The sequence below is a fragment of the Spermophilus citellus genome (genome assembly GCF_964194105.1).
Source record: "Spermophilus citellus genome assembly, chromosome: 17".
In the NCBI taxonomy this organism is placed as follows: domain Eukaryota; kingdom Metazoa; phylum Chordata; class Mammalia; order Rodentia; family Sciuridae; genus Spermophilus; species Spermophilus citellus.
Genome location: NC_138199.1, coordinates 36,622,006 through 36,648,953, shown reverse-complemented (window position 1 = coordinate 36,648,953; position 26,948 = coordinate 36,622,006). Strand labels below are relative to the sequence as shown.

The window sequence follows — 26,948 nt, the reverse complement described above, 5'->3', positions numbered from 1 at the left end:
ACAATTTACAAAACAACTGACAACTAGCAACACACACAGGGAGAACAATGCCAGGTGCAGAAACACACACTTGTAATTCCGGGGACTCAGGAGGCTGAGGCAGAAGGATTGTAAATTCAAGGCCAGCCTGAGCAACTCAGCAAGACCCTGTCTCAAATTTAAAAAAAAAAAAAAAGATTGGGGGTGTGTCTCAATGGTAGGGTGCCCCAGGCTCAATCCCCATTATGGTGTAGTGGGGTAGGAGGAAGAAAAAGAAAATAATCAACCACCCAGTGTGGTCCTTACCATTCCCTAAAGGTGACTGCTGACTCCCCAGTGTGCACAAATCCTGCCAAATGCTGTTAGCAAAATGGTGGTGCAGCCAGATGGAACTCCTCTGAGATGGAGAGTGCTTTAGTGAAGGATGGCTGAGTGCAGTCACTGGAATGGCTTTGACTGCCAAGTGATGGAAGGAGGGAGCCAAATGCAATGGGAAGGCTGAGAGCAGCTGGGAGGCAGTGTGTACTTGCCGACTCTTTGATCTTTCCCTGCTTCTGAAACATTTTATTCCTCTATTCTCCACTTAAGAGTCCTCTAGGCAATCAGGGCTGCCCACAGATCCCGCTGACATATGGACATCCCCTTTTGCTTGTTTGGTGTCATGAGGAATTCCTATTAGCTGCTAACTGCGGAGGTGGCCCACTGCACTCTAGAGGTTGTTGTGTAAACCTCCTTGAGCTGCTCATGTGCTCAGAACAGGTAAAGATTTCATGTGTCAAGCAAGTAAGGGAGACACAGAGCGGGAAGAAGCTTCTTAAACACAAGCCTCTTTTATTTTGGTTGCCACTTCTGTGAGTCAGGTTGGTCTTCTCACCACTTTACCAAGCAACATCCAGCTATGTGGGTATTATTCATTCAACAGATATTTATTGAGCCCCATTATGTGCCTGGAATAATTTTAGGTTGTGACCAGGACAGACAAGCTCCCTGTCCTTGTGGGAGTTTACATTCTTGTGGGGAAAGACATTAACTCATGTACAAATAAGCTAATTTAAGATAGTAAACAGTTTAATGAACTTATAATATGGTAGTGACAGGAGGTGGGGGATGACTGTTTATCTCAGAAAGGGACATTGGGACAAAGACTGTCATGCTACCTGAAGTCAGGTTCCAAGTAGAGAAGGACATTGACACAAGATCTGAAATGGCACATTAGAGGACTAGAAAGCTAGCCAATGAGAATAAAGAGGAAGAGTACAGTAGATCCAGTTGGAGAGGCAGCACAAAGTGAGGGCCACAGAGCACCTTCAGCCCACATGGTGTTTTTGAGATTTCACTAAAAACAAAAACCTTCTTGACTTGCAATTTCTTTGAAAATTAAAAAAACAACAAATAAACTTAGCCATATTCTGGGATGGGAACATTTGCTTCAAAGTAGAACAATTATGTTCTGTCTTCTTCTGTCCTCAATGGGGCTATTATCAATTTGGAAATGATATTTACCAATCCTGGAGTACCATGTAGGTTTAATGAAGGATTGATTTTTTTTTTCCTTCTCAGTAATGGAAGCATATGATGACTTGGAGTGACTTAATTTCGGTTCTTAAAACAATCCTAATTTGTCAAAAGATTGTTGCTAAAGGTGGGAGGACAGGGCAATAATGAATGAGGCAAGTGACTAGGGCCAGTGGAGACAGAAATGGACAGATTCTGTATATATTTCAGTGGTAGAGCTGACAGATTTGGGGGATAAAAAGGAATGGATGACTTTAAGGGTTTGCCTTGAGCATCTAGGTGGGTTGTGGCATCATTTTTCTGAGTCAGAGGACTAGAGAGAATAGTTTGGGAAAGAAAATCAAAGCTGTTTGTGGTTTACTAAATTAAGAAAATCTATTAACATCTGAGTGGAATGTTAGATAGGCAGTTAAATGAGCCAGGAGGTTAGGAGAGGAAGATCACTTTGGGGAGAAAACTGGGAGTCTTCAGTACATAGGTGGTACCTGCACTCATGGAAATGGATGAGATCACTGAGGGTGGAAATGTAGGTAGAAAATAGAATGTAGTCAGTTCTGGGATCTTTTTTTCCTATTTAGATTTAAATCTTCTAAATTCCTGAGGTCACACAGGCTAATAAAACATTTAATATTAAAAACAATCTGGTTGGAGCTAGGTTTGGTGGCACAAGCCTCCTGCCCCAGATTTGGGAAGCAGGGGTAGGAGGATTCCAAGTTTGAGGCCAGCCTCAGCAAATTCAACAAGGATTCACCAGGGCACTAATGATGGTCAGGGCACGTTCTTACTAGTCTAGGATTCAGAGCACTGGGATCAAATTTTGAGGACTTTTTCTAAAAGCCCTAGGTGGGGTTCAAATGCATAGTAACACTCACCTGGTATTCCTTAAGGCCTTCTTTGTGTAACAATTAAGGACTCAACATTCACTGGATGTACCTGTTAACCCCAGCATTTCAGGAGGCTGAGATAGGGGGAATGAAAGTTCAAGGTCAGCCTGAGTAATTCAGTGAAACTTGTCTCATAAATAAAACTTTAAAAAGGACTGAAGAGGGGCTGAGGATGTGGCTCAAGCGGTAGTGCGCTCGCCTGGCATGCGTGCTGCCCGGGTTCGATCCTCGGCACTACATACAAAGAAAGATGTTGTGTCCGCCAAAAACTAAAAAATAAATATTAAAAATTCTCTCTTTAAAAAAAAAAAAAAAAAAAAAGGACTGGAGATGTGGCTCCGTGACAAAGCGTCCCTTGGTTCAATGCCCCCATGGGGGTGGGGGATAGCATTTAAGGATAAAACGTTAACTTAGAGAGAAAGTCCAAATTCTTTATAGATGTCATTGAAGGCCTTTCCACACTGTTCACAAACTACATTTCCAGTGCTAACTCTCACTGTTGCCAGGAATGAACCCTCTGCTCCAGTTATATCAGTCTGCTTATTACCTCCCGTTTTATTTTTTTCACTTGGATAACATTCTCTTTAATCTGTGCTGTCACAAAATGGCTACTCAATACTTGAAAAGTGGCCAGTCTAAACTGTGATTGCTGATAACACTCAGATTTTAGAAAACAAGCAAAGAGAGATTCCCAACTCTGGGGCCCCTTCTCTTTGAAGAAATTTCTCTTTTGCAGTAAACCCACTTTTTGCTTGGAAAAAGAAAAAAGAAAAGAAAGAAAAAGTAACATTAGTAATCTTTAAATACTGATTACATATTGAAATGTTAATTTTTTTTGAGAGAGAATTTTTTAATATTTATTTTTTAGTTTTCAGCAGACACAACATCTTTGTTTGTATGTGGTGCTGAGGATCAAACCCAGGCCGCACGCATGCCAGGCGAGCGCACTAGGGCTTGAGCCACATCCCCAGCCCCGAATGTTAATATTTTTGATAAATCAAATAAATTATTAAAAATAAATCCACTTGTTTCTTTTTAAATTGGCTATTGTAAAAATTTATATGTGGCTTGCATTATTTATTGGGTATTACTCTATTAATTAACCAAGGTAGAAGTGGGCTCACAATTCAACCCATTTTTGTACTTCTTTCATGCTGAAATAATAAAGTGATGAATGAGGGCTGAGGTTGTGGCTCATCGGCAGAGCACTCGCCTTGCATGTGTGAGGTTTGATCCTCAGCACCACATAAAAGTAATAAGTGAAATAAAGGTATTGTGTCCAACTACAACTAAAGTGATGAATGACAGAAAAGTCTAAGTGTGGGTTCATAGATTTGAGGCAGGTGTACCCTTAGACAAACTGAAAGTGCTATCACTGACCAACTGGCAGCTCAAGAAAGCAAAGATTTTTTGTGCCAGAGATGGAAAGAGTACTAATAACTTGTGCTTCTGCTCAACAAGTGTTAGACAACAACTTCTAGGCATCCACACTAATAAAAAAATCTATCCTTTGAATCCATCTTTCTCTCTTCTTCTACATCTAGTCACTAAAACAACTCTTCTTGTAAATTTCTTTTAATTCTATTTTTTTTCAGTCCATATCTAATCAGTCTTAGTTATTACCTTGCTTTTGAAAATGCATTTTTCAAGTAGTCTCCCAGCTTCTTTCTTCCATGTTCATTTCATTCTATATACTGCAACTAGAATGACATCTGATATTTCTTTGCAGATTAATTCTTTGCTTAAAATACCTCCATTGATTTCCACATTGCCAACAGGAAGAATTATTTAGAATTCAAGGCTTTGCAAACTTTCTTCGTACTTGTATCTATAAAATCTTCGCTTTAGGGAAACTCATATATTGAGTTAATATATGTAAAGCACTTAGAATCCTGCCTGGACTGTGCTAAGAACTGTTAAGTCTTACGTATTATTTGAATATGCTGTCTGAGTATGCATTTCTGACTCCAGAACACTAATTAACTTTTCCTGTTTAAATACCAAATCTCCAAAGGAAGGAATAACTAAATCTATTAAAGATCAACAAGGGTAATTGTTACTATTAGGAAAACTTAAATAATAATAAAAAAAAAACTTTAAATGTCCTCTCCATAATTAACAAAACCTATAAAAATGAATCCTAATTTATCACAAAATCAAAATTCAGACTGGATAAGATGGAAATAAAGGTAATAAGTATTTCTTTCATTCAAGAAACAGGAAATTTATGGAATGTTTTAGAGCAAAAGTAATTCTGAAAACAACATAAATGGATTCTAGATTAAGGGCACTCTCCAATTTTGGCATATTATTAGAATAACTTAGGAACTTCAAAAATACAGTTGTCTCTGCTGGGGTTAGAGTGTTTTGTCTAATAGGCACTAGATTTGATCCCTACTCATGCAAAATGAAGAAGAAGAAAAATAGTTGTCTGGACCCCATCCCACCCAGGTTTACTCAGATATTTGACTTTCTTTCTTTCTTTTTTTTAAGCTTTATAGGTGATTCACGTGTACACTTTTAAAAGTATCAAAGGTGATTCTCATATACATCCACATATGACAATGACTGGTCTAATCAAAGGGAAAGTTTGCTTTAAGAAGGTTGAACATGTTTGGTATACATTTTTCTCAATGTTCTTCTAAAATTTTTTTGAAAATAGAATATCCAGAGAACTGAGTAACCCAGAATAACTTTTGTGTTTGAGTAGTGTTCTTAAAACAAGACAAAAAATTCCAACCTTTTGATATAGGATTCAGAAAAATATATACATCTCAAATAGCAGAGTACTCATGTAAACACTTGTCTGTTTATTAGACTTATATCAACTTATAAATTTCAAAATAATTACGTAGGTAAATATATATTTAACTGTACACAATATTTACAACTTACAGATTTTCAATTCAAAAGTAAACACTTAAGCCTTAAAATGTATGAAAAAGTTGGCACTTTGTTATATAACACTTCAAAAATTTCAAAAGCAACTTTACCTCAAAAATACATTACACCAACCTTCCAAAGTGCTACTGTTCCTGGCTCATTTTATCTCAAAAATGGACACGAGTATCCAAATCTCTAGGAAAGGAGTAACAGATGTATTGTTATACTGAAAGCATTTTTACTGCTGAAAAAAACTTTATAATAGCTACAACAATAGTGGAGCAAGCCTATAGAATCCCAGCTACTCCGCAGGTTGAGGCAGGAGGATCTCCAAGTTCGAGGCCAGTCTGGGCAAGTCAGGGAGACCCTGTCTCAAATTAAAAAAAAGGGGGGGGGGAGCAGGAAGCTGGGGCTGGGACTTAACTGTAGAGCTTCACTGGATCCAATTCCCAGTAAGGTAAGAAACAAAACAACAAGAAACCTTATAACAAAGCCCCTTTCACCCTCCAATCCTGAGATAACAAATCCTGTAGTTCTCCCTCATCGTCGCTGTCAGCATTCTCCTCTTCCTTTTTTTGCAGTTCTTTTACAGTCAAAACCTCTTTAAGTTTATTTTTAATCTCATCCTGGCGATTCCGCAGCTTTTCCACCCGACGGTAACATTCTATCTGCTCATCAATCTCCCCAATCTGGCGGTCCAACCGTCCCTCCTCATCCTCTTCAGCGACTATAGCTTCGGAAATAGTGTTGACCTGCCTCATGGCTTTTTGAAATTCGTCCCACTCTTTGTCCATTTGATCCTTTGGAGCATCAACCTTTCGTACCTTTGCATCTACTTCAGGGTCGTCAAAAAATCCTTCCGGTAATGCTTCCGCGGTGTTCTCTCTCCTTTCCACCACTTTTTCATGTATTTCTGCTTTCTCAATTGACCCTGAATGAGGAATTAAGGGGGCCTTGGGAGGATTGGTATTAAAGGAATCGTTTGGTAGCACACTACTTGTTGCTTCCCGCGAGGAAGAAAGTGAATGTTCTTTGCCGTGTGTGCTAGGCGGCAGCTCTCTATCTCCTCTTTTTCCTTCTCCGCCTCCCTCCTCTTCCTCCTCCTCCTCCTCCTCATCTTCGTAATCAGGGAGTAAACCGAGTCCCGAAGGTTTACTGGGTGTCGATCTAGCGGACTCTTTTCCTGTTTTGTCAAAGTTGGTGGACAAAGAGGACGTGGAGGGCTGTACCTGAGGAACCGAGGCCTTCGCTCTCTTGGCGTCTTGATTATCCGCATCCGACACTTTCCTCTTGATGGAAAGAGACGCAGCGTTTGCAGATGGACCCTGAGCGGCTCCCTTCGCGCCTTTCAGCTCGGCCACTTTCTCTCGGTGCTGCTTTCCCAAGACGTGAGTCTGCCACAGGAGCTCGCTCTTTACCGGGGTGTTACAAAGGGCACAGCTCAACTGCCCCAAGCGGTTGTACTTCGCGAACGGAGATTCTATCCTTTTCCGGTTAGTGCTCAGACGCTGTTTCTCCTTCATCAATCGTCTGAGTTCTTCTTGATTTACTACTCGCTTCCCGGCCGGAGGCCGAGCGGAGGCGGAGGACGCCATTTTTGCGACCAGATCCCTGGCGATTCTGGCTTCCGTCCCGGCGAGGCTTGATTGCGTCACTTCCTGATGGAGCGACGATTGGTCACAGCGCAGGAGAGGGCGTGGCGCCAGAATTTTACTTCAGAACCAGCAAGAAGGCTGTTTTTCCCCGCTCAACCGTTAGGCTATGGCAGCGATCAAAGCTATAAACTCCAAGGCTGAGGTGGCGCGAGCCCAGGCGGCCTTGGCTGTCAACATATGCGCCGCCCGAGGGTTGCAGGATGTGCTGCGGACCAACTTGGGTCCTAAGGGCACCATGAAAATGTGAGACGGCGGTTAGGGCACCAGGCGGTTTTGGGGTGATGGGACGTCCTCTGATGCATAAGTTCCGCGAAGACACTGGAGCGATCAACTTGTAGGCCTGGTTCCCTTTTTGTCATTTCTGCCCTGAGAATATCTCTAGCCTGGTGGTCAGGAGGAGAAAAGCCTCCCCCCGAGGAAAGAGCCCACCCCCCACCCCCCCACCCCCCTCCGAGTGAAGCCTTGACACCCGCTCTCCCATTTTCGTTAAGGTTTCTGTGGGATTAGAGAGCCAGTTCATTTGTTCATTGTAAATGGAAGGCGTTTTCTTTTCTTTTTTTTTTATTGGTTGTTCACAACATTACAAAGCTCTTGACATATCATATTTCATACATTAGATTGAAGTGGGTTATGAACTCCCAATTTTTACCCCAAATGCAGAGCCAGTTCATTTGTCTCATTGTAAATGGAAGGCGTTTAACACCTCTTTCATCCTTCCTCGCGTGCTGGGGATCGAACCCAGAGCTTGGTGTACCTAGGCAAATCCTGTCACTGAGTTACATCTTCACCCCCAACTCCTCTGCTTTTTAAAACTGTATGCCCTTAGTGTGTAAATTCGACTCCACCCCCCACTGCCAGCCCCACTTCGTGGTGCAGGGGTCTTGTGCATGCTTGGCACAGGCTCTACCACGGAGCTAAATTTTTAGCCCAGGACAGATAGTCTTTTTGCATGGCAAGCAATGTGTTGTCATGGAAAGGGTACAGGATTTGGAGCCAGGCAGGCATAGGTTCAAATCCAAATTAATCTTCTAGCTCTGAGTACTTAGGCAAGTTCCTTGAATGCTCTGTGCCTATAATTGTTCATTATTTTAGTATTTATTTAGCACCATTTTTTTTCTTTACACAAGTGAAGAAGAGACTGGTGAGAGCAAAAGGGTATAAGAGAAACATCCTGACAGCAAGGAGAAAACTAATATTAATAGTAGAAGAAGGCACTTATGCACTAGATGCTGGGAAAACAGATGACAAAGATAGTTTTAGTTTTTAAGGAAATCTGGTAGAGACAGATGTGCTAATTATATATAGATGCATATGATTATACTGAGGAAAGGGACTAATTACTGATGGCAGAAGGAAAAGCCTCTCAAATAACAGATGATAGGGCTGGGGTTGTGGCTCAAGTGGTAGCTCATCTGCCTAGCATGCGTGAGGCACTGGGTTGGATCCTCAGCATCACATAAAAATAAAATAAAGGTATTGTGTCCACCTAAAACTAAAATAAATAAATATTTTAAAAAGATAACAGATGACGTTTGATCATAGTCTTGAAAGAAGAAAGAGTTCACCAGTTGGAGAAGGGAGTACAAGTCCTCCTAAGTAGAATAATTTCAGGAATAAGAAAGCCCAACAATGTAAACATAACAAACAAAACAAAAACAATTTACGGGGAAGTAAAAGACTTGGTTTGTAGGTAGGTGGTAGATGAGGAAGAAAGATAGACAAGCCAGATTGGGAAAGGTCAAGTATGTCATTGCTAAATTAGTTTGGATTTTACCTTGAAGGTGATGGAGAACATACAAATTACTGAGGGATTTTTGAGTCACATTGCCTTTTAGAAAAATAAATGTATAGCATGGAAGGTAAATTCAAATTTGGAGGTAATCAGGATGCTGTTTAAGCAGTCCAGGGTAGAATGATAATGACAGTGGAAATGGGGAGGGGGGTTATGACTCAGAGATATTTAGATAGTAGAATTGACAGAGCTTGGTGATCTAGCTTGGTGATGAATGAGGGGAACTAAGTTGAAGGAGTGAATGATTGATGACATTTACCAAAAATAAAAACCTGCAGGAAAGTTTGCAAACATGTGCTTTGTTTCTTATACTCTTTGACCCAAGTTTCTAAATACTCAAGTACTCTCCGAATATTCCATTTGTTCTGAATTCACCATAAGTTCATCTTGGGAGAAAGGATCCTGTGAGCAGCAAGTGGTGATAGTTACTGTGGTATTCCCCCATGGCATAATGGAGTTTTCAAAGTCCTGTTTCCTTTATTAAGGAAAGTGGAACGACAAGTGCTAGGAATGTTGTGTTTGACTCTTGACATGTGAAGTTAATATTATTACTGTTCTTTGAACAGGCTTGTTTCTGGTGCCGGTGACATCAAACTCACCAAAGATGGCAATGTACTGCTTCATGAGATGGTGAGCTGATGCTGTTGACTTTAATAAACCTTAATAAGCCTTAAGTAAGAACATGGTACAATTTGTATACATTTAAGCCAAGGCTGTCAGCTAAATACTGCAGTCTTGAGGTATGCCTGTTGGATTAAACCTCAATAATTTTTTTTTTGCTGTTTCAAGCAATAATTTAGGGATATTTACAAATTAATAACAAACTTAAGGCACTGTGTTATATTCTTTGTAATCATGGAAGAATAAAAATTCCTTTGCAATTTTCATAAATATTCATCTTTGAGATTGAAGGATTTAATCTTCTTTTGTAAATATCATTGCATTCTGAAAAAAGGAGTGTTGTAAAATATTCAAACCTCATTAGTTCTCAATTTTTAAATTTTGGACTTGACATTTACTAAGTATTTGATAATATAAAACTTGTAAACTTGTAGGATCAAGCTTATTTCATTTCTTAATTATACTGTTGACCCTTAGGTTATCTTTTTGTGGCCTTCTCTATCTCATTCCCCTTTCTTTTTAAATCTGTTGCTTACTTTTTCCAGCAAATTCAACACCCAACAGCTTCCTTGATAGCAAAAGTTGCAACAGCACAGGATGACATCACAGGAGATGGTACTACTTCAAATGTTCTAATTATTGGAGAGTTATTAAAACAAGCTGATCTTTACATTTCTGAGGTATTACTATTTCACAGAATTCACTATTTTGATTGAAGTTTATAAAAAATAAAATGGTTTAATTTTAGAGAGGGTACAGGTTAATTTTAATCAAGATATTCTTGGATAATTATAAATGGAAATAGCAATGAACTTCACCCCCCCCCCCCAATAAATAAATGCCTTTTATTGGAATAATATGCCTCTTTTAAAAATGAAATGGTTAAGATCTATAGAAAGATAAAAAATTACCCATGTAGGGCTGGGGATGTGGCTCAAGCGGTAGCGCGCTCACCTGGCATGCGTGCGGCCCGGGTTCGATCCTCAGCACCACATACCAACAAAGATGTTGTGTCCGCCGAGAACTAAAAAAATAAATAAATATTAAAAAAAATTACCCATGTACCCAGGAGTAATGGCTTAAGAAAGAAAATGCCACTAATAAAAGTTGAAACCAAATTACACACCTTTAAAAAAATAACTGGAGGGAAAACCTTATTGAAAGTTTCCCATCTTGTGAATTTACCTACCTTTTTAGATTTATTTTCCTTTATAAACCATCTATTCAGATTCCTCCATTAACTAGCCTCAGAAACATCATGCACATTTCTAGCTCTGTGTCTTTGTTTGATCTCTATTCTTTTCTTAGTATTACCTACCTGTTTCCTATAATTATTTGAATTTTTTCTCTTATTCAGAGACCTTTCAGCAAAGCATTACCCAGTTAAAGTGCTGAAATTATTGCTTCTTTGTGTTTTATTCAGTATTGAGAATTGTCTATTAATTCAGTACCTGCAACTTATCTTAGGATGCTTTGGCCAGTAAGCAGTAGAAATTGACTAAAACTCACTTAAACAATGAAGAAATTATTAAGCTCCCATAATAGAACATTAAGAGATAAGGACGGATCCAAGTTGAGTTGATTAAGTTTATTCAGTCATCAAGAACCTGGGATCTTTCTGTCTCTTAGCTCTTCCATTCATGGTACTGTTTCATCCTAAGGCTTGTTTTTATCTTGAGTGTAAGACTGTCAGAGGAAATCAGGGTTACTTGCTTCTTGGTAATACTCAATAGGGGACACAACTTCTTTTTTTGTGGTTGGGCCAACTTTAGTCTTATGCTCATTCTAAACCAATAACCATTTTAAGGGGAATTGACTTAAATTAATCAGGATCCACTCCTTGACCTGGGAAGAGGGACACCCAAACAATATAAGGTTTGGTTTATTTTGAGAGATTGGTAGATAATGACATAATAATGAAACTGGCAGATGGTGATAGAGCTAGGCACAGGATATAGCAGAAACACTGAGGAGGAAAGGATTTCCTAAACTAAACTGTTGTAGTCAGAAAGCAACTCACTGGAGGAAGTAAGTCCTGAGCTAAATTTTCAGGATGGAATGAGCCAGATGAAAGAGTGAGGATCAAGGAGAATGGCATTCCAGACAGAAGGAACAACATAGTGTTTTATAGAGCAGCCAGCAGTTTGGTATTGCTGGAGTTTATAATGATTTGGATGGTAGCAGAGAAGAGGCTGGAGGAGGTGGGAGCCAGATCACAGAGGGTGGTATGTTAACCAGGAAACTTGCACTTTATTCTGATTTGAATAGACTAAACATGTCAACATAGTAACATCTGATGTGGTCATATTGGCATTTTAAATGTTTGGGGACAATTTTAAGGGAGTCATGACAAGAGAGGTTCTAGTAGTCCAGATGAGCAATTGTGATGTCCTGGACTGAGGAAATTTTTGAAAATGGTAATAGCGAGGCTCTAGAGTCAAGTCTCTTGGGTTTAAATCCTGGCTCCACTTTTATAAAAAAATGTTTATTGGTACACTGTAGTTTTACATGTTAGTGGGATTTGCTATTACATATTCATTCACACACGCATACACGTAATTTGGTCAATTTCATTCCCTGGTACATTGCTCTACTTAACTAGTTTGCTAATCTTAGGCAAATTACATTATTCCCTTAAAATTTGGTCACTCACCTGTGTGTAGTGGGAGTAATAAATATCCACTTCATACTGTTGTTGAGAGGGTTAAACTAATTAATTCATGTAAAGCTCTTAGGATAGTGCCCAGCACAAATGTTCAATTAAATGTCAACTTTTAAATATTATAGGAGTGACATAAAGGAATGGTGGGAATAAATTAGAAATTGTATCAGCCTTCACAAAATTTGTTAACTATTTTTTAGAAAATATTTTTGTGGGCTGGGGATGTGGCTCAAGCGGTAGCGCGCCTGCCTGGCATGCGTGCGGCCCGGGTTCGAACCTCAGCACCACATACAAACAAAGATGTTGTGTCTGCCAAAAACTAAAAAATAAATATTAAAAAAATATTTTTGTTATAGATGGACGCAATACCTTTATTTATTTATTTTGTATGTGGTGCTGAGGATCAAATCTGGTGCCTTACACATGCTATAGACAGGTGTTCTACTACTGAGCTGCAACCCCAGCCTCTATTTATTATTTTTCAGAGTAAATAATACTGTTTAAAATTGTTTTGTCAGAATTTCAGATCTACAGAAAAGTTGCAAGAATGTTAACAAAGAATTCTTATATATGTTTTACCCATATTCTCCAATTGTTATAATTTCTCCATTCTTGGCCTTGCTCTGAGATATTATATATATATATATATATATATATATATATATATATCACACACATATATATATAATTTTGTATATATAATTATATATAACATTATAATAGAGGAAATCATATATATCACTGAACATATCATACATATCATATTGTACTATATATCAGAGGAAATAATATATATCATTGTATGTATCTTTTTCTAAATGATTTGAGAGTAAGCTGCAGATATGATCTATTTCAGAATTAGTCGGTGTACATTTTTATAATCAAGGATTCTCTTATAGAACCACAGTGTAATTACATAAAACAGGAAATTAATATTAACATTGACTCATTCAAGTAGTACTATTATCTAATCTGCAGATTTTATTCAAATTTCACCACTGCTTCCAATAGTGACCTTTATAGAAAAAGAAAATCTAGGATCATGCATTGCATTCGGTTGTCATGTTCCTTTAGTCTCTTGTAAGCTGAAATAATTCTTGAGCTTCCTTTTATGCTTCATGACATTGCTACTTTTAAGGACTATAGGCCAGTTATTTTATACAAAGTCCCTTAATTGGATTTGTCTCTTTCCTCACAATTATACTCAGGTTATTAATTTTTGGCAGGAAAATCACAGAAGTACTGTTGTGCTCTTCTGAATGCATCCTATCAGAAGGCGCATGATGTCTGTCTATCTCATTACTGTGATGTTAACTTTGATCACTGGGTGAAGGTGTTGTTAGCACTTTTTTCTAAATGCTTAGCATTAAAAGGAGCCTTTTTTGTTGTTGCTGTTGTTGGAGTTCATTTAGAAGGGCACCACATGACAATGTAGTCATAATTTTTGGAAATAGAGTGACTTTATCTTTTATAAATTGCACATTTACATTTAGTGGCATTAATGTGGCTGACATTACCTTTTTGGAATATATTAATAAGAGGAAAGTTACTTTTGACTTTCAATGATTTACTTCATAATTTTAAATTTCATGTTGATGTAATAGGGCCTGCACCCTAGAATAATAGCAGAAGGATTTGAAGCTGCAAAGATAAAAGCACTTGATGTTTTGGAGGAAGTTAAAGTAAAAAAGGAGATGAAAAGAGAAATCCTCTTAGATGTGGCTAGAACATCTCTACGGACGAAAGTTCATGCAGAACTGGCTAATGTGTTAACAGAGGTATGTGATTAAACTTTTTGTATTGAGAATGAGTATAGCCTAACACATGATGATATTTTCTTTTTCCTAGAAGACAGCCAAGATTTGCATGTGATTCTTTTGAATGTACAACAACATAAGGAGATAAACACAGGCTTATGTATAGACATTAATTGGTCAAATAGTATTTGTAGTTTTCCAAAAGTGTCATATTAACACTTATGTGACTTGAAAGTTGGGAGGGAGTTGGCCTCCTGTAGATTATCTCCTATGGGTAGTATACTAGTCTAAACCTAGAGGTCCATATTTTGTTATATGGAGTGATACATGAGGAAGTTGTTTTTGCAGTGTGCCTTGTAATTAAGGTTACTACTTTTACGAAGCATGATTGAGCTGATATATAATATTCACATTTGGGAAATGTGTGTTTGTTTTCTTTTCTTCTAAAGGAGGAGCATATGTAATATACAGACAAGATTGGTTGGATATTTTAAGAAGGCTTTTATCAGGTGGTTATCATTTGATGACATCATTATTGTTCCCCAGCTTTGCAGTTTCTAAAACTTGACCGTATTAAATGTATCAGAAATGATGAATTCACAGTAACCAAACTCATATTTGTATCTCCAAAAGAAAATGGTGCTTCTGCACAGCAAAGGAAATACAAAGCAGAATGCTATCTTACTAATTTGAGAAATACAAATGCCAAATGGACTGAAACACCTGAGTTGCCTCTGCTTAATTCTCCTTCCCAATAGGAAAAGTGTGGGAAATTGGATTAAAATCAGACAATTTCTTGCTGAGCAGAGTCAGAAGAAGCAGCTACATTTTCTGCTGTTGGAATACTCAAGTGGTTCAAGATCTCTGCTATTTAGGGCAGTCATTTTCTTTCTTTCTTTCTTTTTTCCTCTTTCCACATTTTTTATTGGTGCATTATAGTTGTATAAAATGATGGAATTTATTGTTACATATTCGTACATGCACACAATATAATGATATAATTGGCCAATATCACTCCCCAGCACTTCTTCCTTCCTCCTTTCCTCCCACCTTCCTCTCATCCCTTCTTCCCTTTCCTCTATTGATCTCCCTTTGATTTTCATGAGATCCCCGCCCCCATCTTTTTCTTTTTCCTCTCTAGCTTCCACATATGAGAGAAAACATGATCCTTGACTTCAGTTTAACCTATGTTGCTTTATGAAACAGTGTCTAGTTTCATTCATTTTCCTGCAAATGATATAATTTCATTTTTCTTTCTGGCTGAATAAAACTCCATTAGTATATTTCCACATGTTCTTTATTCATACATCTGTTGATGGACACTGTAGCTGTTGTGAATTGTGCTGCTCTACACATGGGTATGCATGTCTCACTATAGTATGCTGACTTTAATTCTTTAGGATAAATACCAAGGAGTTGTATAGTTGGGTCATGTGGTACTTCCATGCCTAGTTTTTTTGAGGAAACTCCATACTGATTTTCATAGTGATTGTAATAATTTACAATCCCATTAACAGTGGAAAAGTATTCATTTTTCTCCACATCCTCTCCTTCATTTTTTATTATTTGTATTCTTGATAACTGCCATTCTGACTGGCAAAAGATGAAATCTCAGTGGAGTTTTGATTTCCATTTCCCTAATTGCTAATGATGTTGAACATTTTTTAATATATTTGTTGATCATTTGTATTTCTTATTTTGAGAAGTGTTTGTTTAATTCTTTTACCCATTTATTAATTGGGTTATTTTGAGGGGAGATTGTTAAGTTTTTGAGTTTTAAAATATATTCTAGGGCTGGGGATGTGGCTCAAGGGGTGGCGCACTCGCCTGGCATGCACAGGGTGCTGAGTTTGATCCTCAACACCACATAAAAATAAAATAAAGATATTGTGTCCACCTCAAACTAAAAAATAAATGTTTTAAAAATATATTCTAGATATTAATTCTCTGTCAGAGGAGTAGCTAGCAAAGATTTTCAGTCATTCTAGAAGTTCTCTCTTCTCATTCTTAATAGTTTCCTTTGCTGTGCAGAAGCACCATTTTCTTTTGGAGATATAAAACCACTTATGTTCTTACTATTCAGTGACCTTTGTCTTATTCTCTAGTAAGTGCCACAATTAAGTATTATGTTACTGCAGGTAAAATTTTCTAAGATATAGTGGGGTTTTTGTTTTATTTTAGGGTGGTTATGCCTTAGCTCTTAATTTTCATAGTTAGTTTTTTTTTTCATATTATTTTCTGAGCTAACCATAATATATGTTGTGTTTTGGAGCTGGGGTTGTGGCTGAGTGGTAGAGTGCTTGCCTAGCACGTGTGAGGCCCTGGGTTCGATCCTCAGCAGCACCTAAAAATAAATAAAATAAAGGTATAGGGTCCAGCTACAGCTAAAAAAATAAATATTTTTTTAAAAAGATATGTTGTGTTCTGCTTTTAAAATTGCACAGCCCTGGGGAAATATAGCAAAATAAATGAGACAAGTTTTCCTAGCATGTCAATTTTACTTTACTATTTGGGTGGAAGCATTATTTTCACATTGAAATAAATGTGTGGCATGACCTGGAAACTTTTCATGGAAAAACATGAGACTGAAAAATGACATGTTATTATAGGCAGCAAATTTGGGCTCTTAGATTGCATTTCCTCCTTTTCTATTAAGGTACCCTTTGGTGGAAGAGGTTATATAGTGTTAGTGAGGCAGAAATAGCAGAAATTGACATTAACAGAGACCTGAATTCTAGTCCTGGTTCTGCTACTATTGTTTTAAAACTGTAATTTCTTAGGTTATCTCAGTTTTCTTATTTATGTAATAAAGGATTTGGACCTGATGATCTCTGTAGTTCCTTTAGACTCTATAAAGTATCCATGGATATTATTTTTTGTCAGTGTCTACAATAAAGTGCTATTTGTCTGTGTTTGATGATTGATTATGGGGGCCAGGGTTTTTTTTTTTTTTAATAGTCCAAATAACCAACTATCCTCATTCACTTCTCTTTCAGGCTGTGGTGGATTCTGTATTGGCTGTTAGAAGACCAGGTTATCCTATTGATCTCTTCATGGTGGAAATAGTGGAGATGAAGCATAAAGCAGGAACAGATACACAGTAAATTTTGACAATACATAGGTTTAGAATATTTGGTTTTCTTCAAATATTCTTTCATTACTTTCACTAGTTGTTTTACCTCAACATTAGTCTATTCATTCAACATGCATTAACTGGTTTATGCCTTTCACTACCATGAGCCAGTTACTTTTTACTTTGATAATTATTTTGAAGAAGTCTGGTTATTCGTCTTGCACATTTTTTGTGGAAAGAGTCTTCATTATTCATGCAGTTTTCTTGGGACAAGTTAGGTTTTTCTACTTCTTTTTTAACCACTTTATTAAGTAATATTTTTCCAGGAATTCATCCATTTTGTCTAAATCTTTAAATATTTGACATAAATGTTCATAAGAATCCTATTTGCAAGATCTATAATGATATCCTTATTTTTCCTGGTGTTGTTTTATTTTTCCTTTTTTTTCATTTTTGATAATTTTTTCCAGGGATTGGTTTGGGTTTTGCTTCATAGTATCTTTCTCCTTATTATTTAATTTCTTTTACTTTTTTGGAGAGATTTTCTTCTTCTATACTATGTATTTTTTCCTCCCTGCCCCTTCTTTCTTTCTTTCTTTCTTTTTTTTTTTTTGTTTTTTTTTTTTGGAGACAGTGTCTCACTATGTTTTCCAGTCTGGTCCAGAACTCCTGGGCTCAGTAATTTCTTCTACCTTATCCTCCTCAGTAGCTGGGACTTCAGGTGCTTGCCACTGCACCCAGTTCTTGCTTTTCTTTTATTGAGATAGCTACTTAGGTTATTAATTTTCAGCTTTCTATTCTTATAATGTAGTATTTAAGGTGTTAAATTGTCCTGAAAATATTACTTAGCTGCATTCCTTAAATTTTGATATGTGGTTTTATAATTTTTATTCTGTTTAAAATATTTTCTAATGTCCATGAGGGGTGTGTGTGTGTGTGTGTGTGTGTGTGTGTGTGTGTGTGTGTGTGTGTTTCAGTATTGGGGATTGAACACAGGGCTTTGCATGTACTCTACCATTGAGCTACATCTCCAGCCTTCTTTTTAATTTGATTTGGAGACAGTCTCATAAAGTTGCTTAGACTGACCTCAAATTCTCTATCCTCCTGCCTCAGCATCTTGAGTAGCTGGGATTACAGGCATGAACCATTGCATCTGGCACTATGATTCTTAATTTCAAAATATTAGGGACATTTTTTTAATTGATTTCTAGATTAATTATATTATGGTCAGAAACTATGTTCTATGAGATTTCACTGCTTTTGCGGGAGCAGGGGTACTAAGGATTGAACTCAGGGGCACTCAACCACTGAGCCGCATCCCTAGCCCTATTTTGTATTTTATTTAGAGACAGAGTTTCACTGAGTTGCTTAGCACCTCACTGTTGCTGAGGCTGGCTTTGAACTGTCAATACTCCTGTTTCAGCCTCCCGAGCTGCTGGGATTACAAGCATTTGCCACTGCCCAATTTCATTGCTTTGAAATTTGTTTGACTATGCATTATGGCTAAGTGTATAAATAGTCAATTTTTGTTAATGTTACATGTACTTGAACTGCAGTTGTTAGGTACAAGTTTATATATGTCCAGTTAGATCAAGGGAATCAAGTTTGTTAATACTTTCATTTAGACCTTCTTATCCTTATTGGTATTTATCTGCTTATTCTGTCAATTACTAAAAGACATATGTTAGTATCTTTCAATGTTACTGTAGATTTGTTTGTATTTTTAGTTTTTTAAATTTTTTTGGTTGTTGTAGAGGGAGACGATATCTTATGTTTTTATTTTTATGTGGTGCTGAGGATTAAAACCAATGCCTCACACATGCTAGGCAAGCTCTCTACCACTGAGCTACAACCCCAACCCTGTATTTTTAGTTTTGACAGTTTTGCTTTATATATTTTGAGACTTGTCTTGGCTTGGGAATGTTACTCAGTAGTATAATACTTGCCTAGTATGTGTGAGGCCCTGGGTTTGATCCCTGGCCAAAAGAACCAAACCAAACCAAAACAAAAGACTGTCTTATTAGCTGCATACAGTTTTTAAAGCATTATATTTTTGCAGTGCATTGAACATTTTTAACAATATGAAGTGACCATCTTCTCTCTAGTAATGGCTTAAAAGTATAATTTATCTGATATTGATATAGCTGTCACACCAGCTTTTTTAAAATTAGTATTTGCCTGTCATTTTTTAATGTTTTACTTTCAATCTTTCTCTGTTATATTCTACATGATTTTTTACAATTTTTACTTCTTATAATGATGTGATATATAATACAGTGTCTACATGATGAGATGAAGAGAAATGAATGATTTAGGCATTATGATGTAGTGTTAAGCTACATATAAGCTACTACACCTTCTGATGATACTTAAGAAGGAGGATCATCTTCTTCTGGTAGATCCTAGAGCCATGACAATGTCAATGGTCACTGATCCTTGACAACTAAAAGAACTCTTGCTGAAATTTTTTGGAAGAACATTATAATCAAAAGTTGTTGTTTCTTTCTTTTTGTCTCATCAAGGTGTTGCTGCAGAAGCTAATACTTCAGTGACCATATAAGTAGCTTTAATGTTGCATTCGAGCTGAGGACTGTATTCCATAATTTTGTCCTTTAATGTCTGTGCCATTTAACATACTGGCAAATTTGGATAATGTCCACATTGGTGATTCTGCTTCCCTTTCTCCTCCTCCTTCTTCCTCCTCTACTTTTTCTTCCTCATCACCCTCCTCTTCCTCTTCACTTCTTTCTCTTCCTCCTCTTCCTCCACTTTCTCCTTCTCATTGTCCAGGCTGGCCTCAAATTTTTAGACTTAAGAGATCCTCCTGCCTCATCCTCCTCAGTAGTAGCTGAAACTAGGCATGGCCACCACATCTGACTCGGCTTCTTTGTCTTCCTCTTTCTTTGTAGATGACTCAACAAACTCTTCTAATCCCTCATTTGTTAATGCTAAACAGTGGTTGACAGCAGGTATCTGAGGCCATGGGTAATTGAAACTGAGGAAAATGAAACTTCAGACAAGGGGACTACTGTACTTCACTTCTGCTTAAAGTTCATTCTGTATAGATTTCCTTTAGTGAAAGTTTGCTAGAGGCGTATTGTTAGGTTTTTTTTTCCAGAAAATGCCTTTATTTCATCTTCATTCTTTGTATTTTACTTTTTTATATATCGAACTAGATTCACAGGTACAGATTTTTTAAATTTATAATGCTGTGAAAGTGATATGAATTCGGTAGTAACTATACTTTGAATTTTGATTTTTTCCTAGTAATCTGTGGTGTGATACCCTCTGCCATTGCTGGGCAGTGAGAGTAGCCACAGCTCCCCACCAGTGAACATTTAGGAGAGTAAAGGACCAATACTCTACAGTGTACTGTGGAGTAAACTATAATGTTGAGAAGGTTGGGAAAAGTAAATGTCATTTTTGTTTTACAATGATTTCAACTTTGATGATTTTATTGAGATAAAACTTTGTTGTAAGTTGAGGAGCATTTTCTTTGAGCTTATTGAAGGATTGTTATACTGTATTCTGACTTCCATGATTGTTCTTAAGAAATTAGCAGTTTTTAATGAAATTTTTAATTGCCTAGGTGATGCAGAGATATTTCTCTTTGGTATTCTACACTTTTACTATGATGTGCGTACATGTGATTTTCTTTTTGTTTATTCTGCTTGGTATTTTCTGGGCTTCTTGAGTTTATGAATTGATGTATTTTATTTGGTTCACATCCATTACCTCCTGAAATATTTATTCTGCCCTGTTACCTGTTATTTTTCTTCAGTTAAACATATGCTTGATGTTCTTACTCTGTCTTCCATTTACTTTCTTTCTTTTGTGTTACATTACATATCCAGTATTTGGCTAATTTGTAGTTATTTATTTTGTAGTGACTTATTCAATTATTTTCTGTTGAGCAGTGGCTAATCTTTAAATCAATCTTTTGATTAGGAGAAATTTTAGATGAAGTATAATCACTGAAAAATAACACAATGAAAAGTGTTCCCATCATAATGGTATAGCTTGATGAATTTTATAATATATCTGTATAATTAGGATTCATAAAAGAAACAGATCTCCAAGAACCTTCCCTTGGTATGTTCCCTTTCAGTCTTTATTTGTCAAGAGTAACCTGAATTTCTGTGACATAGATTAATATTACTTGTTTTATACTTGTCTAAGGGGAATCATAAAGCAAGTGCTTTTTTGTATCTGACTTTTTTTTATTCAGTATTGTTTTCACTCATCTGAACTGTTCCATGTTCATTCTCATTTCTCTGTAGTATTTTATTGTTACTCTTGCAATCCATTCATTCTGCTATTGATGAGTAGTTAGGGAGTTTTCAATTTTGACCTTTATGAGTAGTGCTTCTGTAAACATTATAACATCCTTTTGTTAGACATGTGGATGCATGTCTGTTGCTCCCTTGGGGGGGAAAAATGTTTTGTTTTGTTTTGTTTTTTTGAGCCGAGGTCTCGCTTTGTTGCCCAGGCTAATCTTGAACTCATGAACTCAAGTGATCCTCCAGCTTACGCTTTCTGAGTGTTGGAATTGTAGGCATGTGCCACTGTGCCCAGCTTGTTTGTAAAAAATTTAACGGTGGTGTGTACATGTGTGTATTTCTTTTTGTACTTACTTATAGAAGTTATACTTTGTTCTTCCTTGAATCTGCTTGTCACTTTCTTATGATTTTCTGTTCCCTGCAGATCTTTCCAAAATTACCTTTAAATAAACTCCTTAAAGCATAGAATTTATATCTGATAATATCTTAAATTTTGGTTTGTTTCAGGTGTTAATTATATTTTTCTAGTTCTTGCTCATCATGCTTTGTTTCCATATGTGCCATTCGTCGCACTTGAAAGAAGTATTTGTAAAAATAATTTCAGAGGCTGGGAGCAGTGGTTCATGCTTTTAATCCCAGCAGCTCGAAGGCTGAGACAGGAGGATCTCTGGTTCAAAGCCAGCCTCAGCAATGGCGAGGCACTAAGCAAGTCAGTGAGACTCTGTCTCTAAATAAAATACAAAACAGGGCTGGGGATGTGGCTCAGTTATTGACTGCCACTGAGTTCAATCCCCAGTACCAAAAAAAGAAAGAAAGAATTTGAGACCTAGGATGAAGGTGCCTTTCTGGAGAGAGGAGTTGCATTCACTTATGTCGGGAGCCCAGGGACTACTTAAAATTTACAGCTTGAGACTTTTTGGCATATTCATTTGATATGAATTCTTAATGCCAGTTCATGTGAGGACTGATTATTTCTAGCTCATCCTTCTGTATGACCCTGAGTATGTAGCCTTTTGGGATCTAAGCTCAATGTGAAGATCTCCTATTAGACTCACCACTTTGGATCATCACTGAGCTTTTAATTTTGTCCCATTTTCATTGTGAAGTTATTGGAACTAAAGTTTATATTTGTCTGGCATGTCAAATAACTTTAGAATAAAAATATCTGCAGTTCCTGTTTTGTTTTTAGTTTTGGTCTTGTAATCTACTATCTTGTACATGTTCAGTGTTGTTAAGTTTTGGTTTATAATACAGCATTATTTAGTTTTTGGTCATAGGGTTGGTCCAAATTAGCCTACTGTTACTGAAGATAGCAAGTTCTTGATTTATATTTCAGAAGGATATCTGTAGTTGTGTGGAGAATACACTTTAGAGCAAGTTGGAAGGTGGGGGAGGGGAAGACACAGGAGAGCAATTAGGAATTTGTTAATGTAGTTCAGGTTAAAAATGAAAATGGTTTAGATCAGGGCATATTTTAGAAGGAAGAGGCAATAGGATTTGGCAATGGTTCTGCGTGGAATGAGATAGAAATAAAAGTCAAGGGGTTTTTGCATGATCAGCTGGAAAAGTAGATACACTATATCTTGGGATGGAGAAGAGTGAGAGGAACAAGTTTGAGGAAATAAATGAGTTCATTTTGGGGAATGTTATGTTTGAGATGCCTGTTAAGTATCCTGTGGAGATGCTGAGTAGGTAGTTGGTGTGATGTTTGGAGTTCAGGATTGGACTGGAAATGTGTATTTGAGAATCATCAATATATAGATGACTTAAAGCCATGAGAGTAAATGAGATCACCTGGGAGGTGAATAAAAATAGGGAAAAGAGGAAGTTTAAAGACTGAGGCTTGGGAATTCTAATGCCCAGAGTTTGAAAAGATGAAGATTCATAAAGGAGGCTGAGAAGCAGTGGTCACTGAAGTGGGATACCCAAGAGAGTAGTGCCCCAGAAACCAAAAGCAGAAAGTATATTAAGGAGAGAAATAGCAGCTTTGTTGTATGTTGCTGAAAGTTTAAGTATATTGTTATAAACTGAAAATTGATTGTTATATTTGGAAAACAGTTTTTGGTTTCTTTAATGAGAGCTGTTTCTAAAGAGGTAGAGATGAAAGTCAGACTGAAGGTGGGCTCGAGAGAGACGAGTTCGCGGGAAGAAGTGGAAATGCAAATGTGGACCAACCAGAGGAGTTTAGCTTCAAAGTGGAGCAAAGAAATAGAAGAAAGTACTGGAATGGAGCTCATGGAGAAGTTTTTGTTTTGTTTTGTTTTGTTTTAAAGATGGGCTTTATCATAGCAAATTTGTATGCTGATAAGGATGTTCTGATAGGAAAGAAGAATTGATATAGGAGACAATGCCGGAACAGAGGGGAATAGAGTTCAGTAAATAAGCAGAGAGATTAACCTTACAGAGGAGGATGAATACTTCATTCATAGCAGTAGGATTGCTAAAGGTAGTGATGGAACAATGTTTCTGTTTTCTCAAAGAAACAAGATCACTTGATGAGAGTGATGAGACAGGAAGCATGAAGGTGGCTTAAAAAGTGGAGAACATTGAATGTTTAGTTTCTTCCTAAATAAAACATCTTCTCACTCAGGAGTTGTAGTAATCTAGTTGTATTAAACATTTGAAAACTTCCCTATAAGTACTTTGAATTATTTAAAAATAATTTATTTAAGGTGGGACAAATATTGGTTTTCTAAAAGATTCTTAAGTAGAAATGCCATCCCCTAAGTGTGTGTAAATCAGTTTTACACGTTATAAAAATGTATACTTTAGAAAGAATATTTGGCAAACAGAAAAAAAGTGCCCCACTAAATTCCTACCATGAAAGCCTAGGGGGTTATATTTTTCCTTTTTAATGTCAAGATCCTTATTTCTTTATAAGTATAGTTACACTCATGCTTTAAATGCAAATTGTCATTCAGTGATTATCAACTATCCTGTAAATATTTTTCCACTTTATTATTATTTTGGTGCTGGAGATTGAATCTATGGGTCCTTTACCACCGAGCTACATCCCCAGCCATTTTTAAGTTTTTATTTTGAGATAGGTTCTCTCTGTGTTGCCCAGGCTGGCCTCAAACTTGGGATCCTCCTGCTTCAGCCTCCTGAGTTACTGGGATTAAGGTGTGCATCACTATGCCCAACTCTGTTACATAGTATTTGTGACCATCAAATAGTTGGGTCATTATTTGCTGAGCAATATACTATTGTTAGATATTTAGGTTAACAGTTTTAGTTGTTTCATGTAATTATTTTGAACAGATTTTTCCTAAGAGCTTAATTTTATACCTTCCTTTCATTACTTGATCAGTGGTGTCATGTTTTTGAGCTGTAGAACTTAGAGAATAATTCTGGTTTGACTTTTCTTTGTGAGTTCCCAGTCATACTATGTTAAAATAGATTCTCTTTTCTGATTTTACTAATTACATGTTAGATTTTGAAGTTTTCACAAAGAAACAATGTGTACCTTGGCTGTTTTGTTATAAATTTGAGTATAATTTATGTCAAATTTTAGAGCGTATATTCAAAGTAAGAAACTGCATGTTTTAATAGGTTGATCCGAGGATTAGTTTTGGATCATGGTGCCCGTCATCCAGATATGAAGAAGCAAGTAAGAGATGCATTTATTCTTACTTGCAATGTGTCACTAGAATATGAAAAAACGTAAGTGATAATTTCTCTTTATAAATTTTTAAACTATTTTTTTCTAAAAGTGTTTTAAAATCTCTTCCCTCCTAGATTTCTTCTGTTTCCTTCTTTCCCTCTGTCTTTATCTTGTTTTTATTAATCTTTTAGAGAGGTGAACTCTGGTTTCTTTTACAAGACTGCAGAAGAGAAAGAGAAATTGGTAAAAGCTGAAAGGAAATTTATTGAAGATAGAGTACAAAAAATAATAGACCTGAAAGAGAAAGTCTGTTCTGAGACCAATAAAGGATTTGTTGTCATTAATCAAAAGGTGAGAAAAAAACATTTAGATTTTAATTATTTGTAAGTTTTTTTTCAGTATTTCTCAAAGTGTGCTTTATGGACCCTGAGGGTTCCAAGGACCCTTACCAGGGACTCTGATGTTAAAACTATTTTCATATTAATAATCCTTTCACATTGTGCTGACATTTGCAATGATGGTGCAAAAGCAATGGTAGATAAAACTGCCAGCACCTTAGTACAAATGAAGGCAGCAGCCCCAACCATCCTGGCAGTCCTCATCGTCTTTATGCCACACCACCACACACTTTCAGAAAAAAGAAAGGCAGTTTCATTTATGAATGTTTTGATCAAACGGTAACACTAGTAAGTTTTATTAAATTTTGATCCTTAATGCATTCTTTTATAAATCTTGTGTGGTAAAATAAGAAATACACAAAGAGAACTTCTACTAAAATACCAAAATGGGATGGCTGTCTTGAAGTAAACCCTTGAATGATTGATCTGTGAGCTAAACTAGTTACTTTTATTCATTTTTACTTGAAAGAATGACTGATAGACAAACTATATATTATTTAGATTTGGGTATTTGGAAGATTTTTCTGAGAAATGAATGAAGCAATTTTATCACTTCAAGGAAAATACCTGACAGTGTTTGTTGCCAGTGGTAACATATGAGTCTAATGTAGTTAATCAATATTTTTTTTAATATTTATTTTATAGTTGGAAACAATACCTTTATTTCACTCATTCATTTTTTTACGTGGTACTGAGGATCGAACCCAGGGTCCTGTGCACACGAGACTAGTATTCTACCGCTCAGCCACAACCCCAGCCCCAAGTTAATCAATATTTAATAAATGACTAAACATGCAGGATTTTTCAAAATCACACATAGATAAATAATGCATTTTAAAGTATAAGACCAATGTTTGAGCATAGTGATGCAGGCCTGTAATTCCAGTGACTTAGGGGGCTTGAGGCAGAAGGATTGCAAATTTGAGGCCAGCCTTGGCAACATAGTGAGACTGTGTCTCAAAATAAAAATTAAAAAGATTGGGGATGTAGCTTTGAGGGAGAACACCTGTGGGTTCAATATCCCATATCAAAAAAAAAAAAAAAAGACCAATGGATTTTAATGTGAGGGAGTCTGAAAAGTTCATTCATAGTGGTTCCTTTATTCCATATTGAAACCAAATTTTCAGATACTATTACATGTTGAGTTTTGGTATACACGTTGTTTTAGTCAGTTTTTTCGCTGCTGTGACCAAAATACCTGACAAGAACAATTAGAGGAAGAAAAGTTTATTTGGGGCCTCATAGTTTCAGAGGTCTAAGTTTATAGATGGCCCATTCTATTCCTCAGGGCCTGAGATGAGGCACAACATCATAGCAGATGATTATGGTGGAGGAAAGCAGCTCAGGACCTCACACAAGGAAGCAGAGAGAAACTCAACTCACCAGATAAGAAATATGTACCTCAAAAGAAGACCCCCAATGACCCACTTCCTCTAGCCACACTCTACCTGCGTTCACTTACCACTTAGTTAATCCCCTAATCAATTCAGCTCTAAACAGTTGCATTGTGTCATATGTGAGCTTTTGGGGGATATCTCACATTTAAACTATAACACATACAGTATCAGAGAAGAATACCCAGTTGTCTGAAAAGGCTTTTAGGGATTGAACCCAAGGGCATATAAGTACTGAGCCATATTCCCATCTCCATCCCCTTTTATTGATTGATTGATTGATTGATTGAGACAAGGTCTCACTAAGTTGCTTAGAGCCTCACTAAATTACTAAGGGCCTCCTTATGTTGCTGATATTGGCCTTAAACTTGTGATCTTCCTGCCTCAACCTCTTGAGTCATTAGGATAACAGGCATGTGCAGCTGAAAAGTCTTTAAAAATATTTCCACAC

General features: G+C 36.8%; 2 protein-coding genes across 3 annotated transcripts in view; one reads left to right on the top strand and one right to left on the bottom strand.

Annotated features, from left to right (window-relative positions):
* CCT6B (chaperonin containing TCP1 subunit 6B) overlaps positions 1-26,948 on the top strand; it is a 50,592-nt gene that overhangs the window by 10,332 nt on the left and 13,312 nt on the right. Inside the window, exons 1-7 of one of the 2 annotated variants that reach the window (XM_081271091.1) lie at positions 6,882-7,159; positions 9,275-9,338; positions 9,875-10,009; positions 13,596-13,769; positions 16,745-16,848; positions 24,654-24,764; positions 24,897-25,056. In XM_081271091.1, the coding sequence (XP_081127217.1) occupies positions 7,023-7,159; positions 9,275-9,338; positions 9,875-10,009; positions 13,596-13,769; positions 16,745-16,848; positions 24,654-24,764; positions 24,897-25,056 (885 nt within the window). In that variant the 5' untranslated portion in view covers positions 6,882-7,022. Of the gene's footprint in view, positions 1-6,881; positions 7,160-9,274; positions 9,339-9,874; positions 10,010-13,595; positions 13,770-16,744; positions 16,849-24,653; positions 24,765-24,896; positions 25,057-26,948 lie in introns of those variants that run through there. The other variant, XM_081271092.1, reaches the window with a different exon arrangement.
* On the bottom strand, positions 5,169-6,899 carry ZNF830 (zinc finger protein 830). Its single transcript, XM_081271102.1, has one exon. It carries the CDS (start codon positions 6,854-6,856, stop codon positions 5,744-5,746), a length of 1,113 nt encoding a protein of 370 aa, XP_081127228.1. The 5' UTR covers positions 6,857-6,899; the 3' UTR covers positions 5,169-5,743.

Coding starts and splice junctions, on each gene's coding strand:
- ZNF830 (XM_081271102.1), bottom strand. CDS start 6,856: ATGGCGTCCTCCGCCTCCGCTCGGCCTCCGGCCGGGAAGCGAGTAGTA.